General features: G+C 40.8%; 1 protein-coding gene across 1 annotated transcript; it reads left to right on the forward strand.

The window, feature by feature from the left end:
• Positions 1-789: 789 nt before the first annotated feature.
• Positions 790-3,416, forward strand: LOC148029235 (protein DMR6-LIKE OXYGENASE 2-like). The gene is made up of 4 exons (XM_087688008.1): positions 790-1,170; positions 1,661-1,884; positions 2,605-2,932; positions 3,037-3,416. The coding sequence occupies exons 1-4, from the start codon at positions 847-849 to the stop codon at positions 3,298-3,300; spliced, it is 1,140 nt and encodes a 379-aa protein (XP_087544134.1). The 5' UTR covers positions 790-846; the 3' UTR covers positions 3,301-3,416.
• Positions 3,417-3,742: the final 326 nt, after the last annotated feature.

Genomic DNA, 3,742 nt, shown 5'->3' on the forward strand with positions numbered 1-3,742 from the left:
CACTAGTCTTGTGATAGAAAAGCAGTTTTATGGCAATTAATTGGACCCTCTATATAAAAATCCAACTTCTCCTTGACAATAAAGATTAGGAAGAATTGCTTTCAAGGAATATGACCAATACGACGTAGTAGTTGAAGGAAAATAGAAGGGGCCGAAATAAGCCCGAAAGTGTATATTTCTATGTCCACCTTTGAGAATAGATTCATAGAAAACCGAAAACTTTTAGTGCTTCTAATCAAAACAATCTCAAATTCTTTTTAATCAAGTCGAAGCTTTCATGAAAAAGACTTTTATATCGAACCATGCATTGTGAAAATTCAATGTTTGTAGATAATGGATTTCACTTCAAACTTGTTTCCAAACTTTCTGTTATATTATCTAATAATATCGATAAAATCCCATCCAATTATGGTATCAAATGTACATGTGATTTCAAATATAATACTTAATCCACTTTTGTTGCAAATTACAAAACTCATGTTAATGGATTTGGCTCACTTCACTTACACTAGCGACTTAGACTGTAAGGGCAGCGGCACTCTTTTAGCCAGATCCCAAAAAGTTGACGAGTTGTCCGGCCCGACGATTCGTGCCACCTGGGACGGCTAGCTCAATTGGCTCTCCTTCAATGGAGCACTCAGGACTGTACATCTCAATTGGCTCTCCTTCAATGGAGCCAGACCCACGCTATCCTTGCAAGTTGCAAGCGGTGGGGGGGGAGAGAGAGAAAGAGAGAGAGAGAGGGGGGGAACTTTCCTATAATATGGCTCACATTCGTGGAAGAGGGAAAACACCAAGCGTTATCCCTCCCAAAAGTGTTTTTTGTCTCGTCTCCTACCCAGACCAATGGCGAGCGGCCCGACACTTGTGATCGGCAGCAGCCAGGAGCAATCGAAAACCGTGGGGGAGATGGTGAGGGAGGGCATCGCGAGCGTGCCGTCGCACTACGTGAGGCCCGTCCGGGAGAGGCCCCTCCTCGACGACCTTGACTGTGTGAGTAACGTCGATACCATAAATAAAGGCGTGCAGCAGGCGCTGGACGAGACACTGGCCATCCCCGCCATTGACTTCCGAGGCATCCACCCGGATGCCATCATGGACGACTCTGAGACCTGGCAGGACCTCGTCCGCCAGGTCGGGCAGGCCTGCCTCGATTGGGGCTTCTTCAAGGTTAATACATTCATTTATGCTTACTCATTCTCCTGCGTAGAACGTAATGGCATAACTTCCATCGTGCGTACCACTCATTCAACGATATCATAGTGTGTCCCGCATCTTTGCACCGTTATTTATAAACGTGACCGTATGCCGTCACAATCTTTGCATATATGTGCAATCTAACCCTCTCTGCCGCTGCACCTATACGTCACCTATCAGTACCAATATATATCAGCATCACCGCATGCAGCCATCATAATTTCAACCACCTCGCATTATCTAATGCTGCTGTTGCATGTGTGCGCGGATGTCATCTACATACATACATATATCCCCTAACCATCCCTGTCGTCTGCTGACGATTGTCAATACGTATGTAATCGACCCATCACTATAAAATATAAGCCCTTCTGATTTTCTTGGCTCGATCCATTTGGACTGGTAAAGGACATCAATTCATATCTCACTATTCTGTCACGTCTCCTGCGTAACATTGTCGCAGGTGGTGAACCCGGGAATAGATCTCACCTCCGTTTTGAAGGCCGTTAACAGATTCAATGACTTGCCCTCATCCGAAAAGCTAAAAATACCGTTCGGTAGTGCCGACAGTGCCGTCACCATCGCAACCGGGACTGGAGCCACCCGTGATTGGAAAGATGCCTTGGTAATCCGTCGTCGCCCAGGAGTGTGCAATGGGTTTCAAGAGGGTGCGCCTGAGATTCTAAGGTAATCAAACTACAAGCACTTAATATTATTGCTGCATAATCACCCCGATCCCTAATTTTTTGTTGTTTGAAAGGATACCCTGCACAAGTAATTTCTCGGGTTAAAGTACAAATAGGTGACAAGTTGCAACAACAAAGTACAAAATATTTTGATAATACGCCTGCAAGGCACCATAGTTTTACGGCCAAACGTGAGATGAGGATATATATCAAGTGTGGTTCCACCATTCTCCCAACATGTAATTACCCATCATGTGACACACCAATGCATGACTCTTAAAGGAGAGGAATCCCAAATCTCAAAATTTAATCTAGTTTGCATCTACTCAACCCTTTGCTACACCTCTAGAATAGCCATTTGTTCGGAAGAGCCCATCTTGAAAAGTGCAACATTTTAATTAAAGCTACGGTCAACTTAACTTTTTGGAACACCTCAAGGATAAACACTCTTTTCAAGAGACAATATTGAAGCATCCTAAGGGTTTTTGAAACATTCACAACTTTGTGCTTCCTCTAGGTGAAAAATATTCTCACCGTATTTAGATTTGGAAATTTGCAATTGCAAAACATAGTCAAATGTCTCTACTTTAATAAGACGATGGAAATGTTAAGAGGGTAATTTGCAAAACTAGCTAAAAGAATTCAAGAACAATGTTGATTGCTTTCAAGAATGATCAAAAGTGTGCCACATACTTCTCATTGACACTTGGTGGTTTTGAAGAGAAGAGATGTTAGATTACCAAATCAACCTTGATAAGCTCGCACTCGTCATCAGACAAGCAATCTTTCAAAGCTTGGGATTTAGCCAAGAGTACATTGAATCATGTGTCCCTGGATTGGTGGAGCGTTTGGTCTTGGTAGTCAATTTTTATCCACCTTGCCCTGAACCTAGCTTAGTCTTTGGACAGAGTGCACATTCTGATCTTAATGGCATTACCTTGCTCTTGCAAGATGATGTACCAGGGCTCCAAGTAAGAAAAGATGACAAGTGGATTCTTGTACAACCAACACCTAACTCTATCATTGTCAATGTCGGAGACCAAATTGAGGTATGCCTTAAGCTATTGCAAGTTATCAAATGCATGCCACTCAGTAACTCTTGCATAATACAATCAACTACTTTTCTTAATCTTAGAATTATTCCTTACTACAGATCTTAACTAATGGAAAGTATAAGAGCATGGAACATCGAGTGGTGGTGCAAAAGGACAAAGCAAGAATCTCCTTAGCAGCTCTCTTTGGACCATATGAAGATGCCAAGATACGACCTCTCAAAGCTCTAGTTGATGAAAATAATCCTCCTATATATAAAGAGTTAGAATATGCTGAATATATTAGAAATTACTATGTCAAGAAACTACCCCTTCATAAAACTACTTTGAACATAGCTGGAGGCTCTTACAAAGCTCCTGCCTAGGGAATGAATTACAAAGACCATGGTAACTAGAATCTTATTGTCATAATATTTTTTGTGAGATTTAAGTTTAATATCACATGTATAGCCATTATAATGACATTAATCTATGGATATTCTCCATTTCATTTTACAACTTCTCTCAAGTGGTTAGGTTTTAAAGAAACTTGTGCATTCTTTTAATGTGAGTATTGATTACAAGTACATGGAATATAAACTCAAAATCAACCCATTGTTTGAGATGCTTAAGTAAAGACTTCTAAAAGGAAATTAGATAATCTTTTAAAGTGATTAAGCGAGCATCGGAGGCCTAATTGACGAGTTATATTTGAGCATAAAGAGTATTGGAAATTAAATTGAGATAGTTATATTTGTGCAAATAGAATTCCAATCATAAATGTCTACATCTAGTAGAATTGTTAAAGAATTGTGCACATAGATGTGG

The sequence above is a fragment of the Lygodium microphyllum genome, chromosome 11, assembly GCF_053477565.2.
Source record: "Lygodium microphyllum isolate KBCC chromosome 11, Lygodium_microphyllum_v1.1.10, whole genome shotgun sequence".
Lineage (NCBI taxonomy): Eukaryota > Viridiplantae > Streptophyta > Polypodiopsida > Schizaeales > Lygodiaceae > Lygodium > Lygodium microphyllum.

Bases quoted from the DNA above. Each gene is read 5' to 3' on its own strand.
- LOC148029235 (XM_087688008.1), top strand. From the start codon at position 847: ATGGCGAGCGGCCCGACACTTGTGATCGGCAGCAGCCAGGAGCAATCG. The intron at 1,171-1,660 runs GTTAATACATTC...ACATTGTCGCAG, and splicing joins TCGATTGGGGCTTCTTCAAG to GTGGTGAACCCGGGAATAGA. The intron at 2,933-3,036 runs GTATGCCTTAAG...TCCTTACTACAG, and splicing joins ATGTCGGAGACCAAATTGAG to ATCTTAACTAATGGAAAGTA.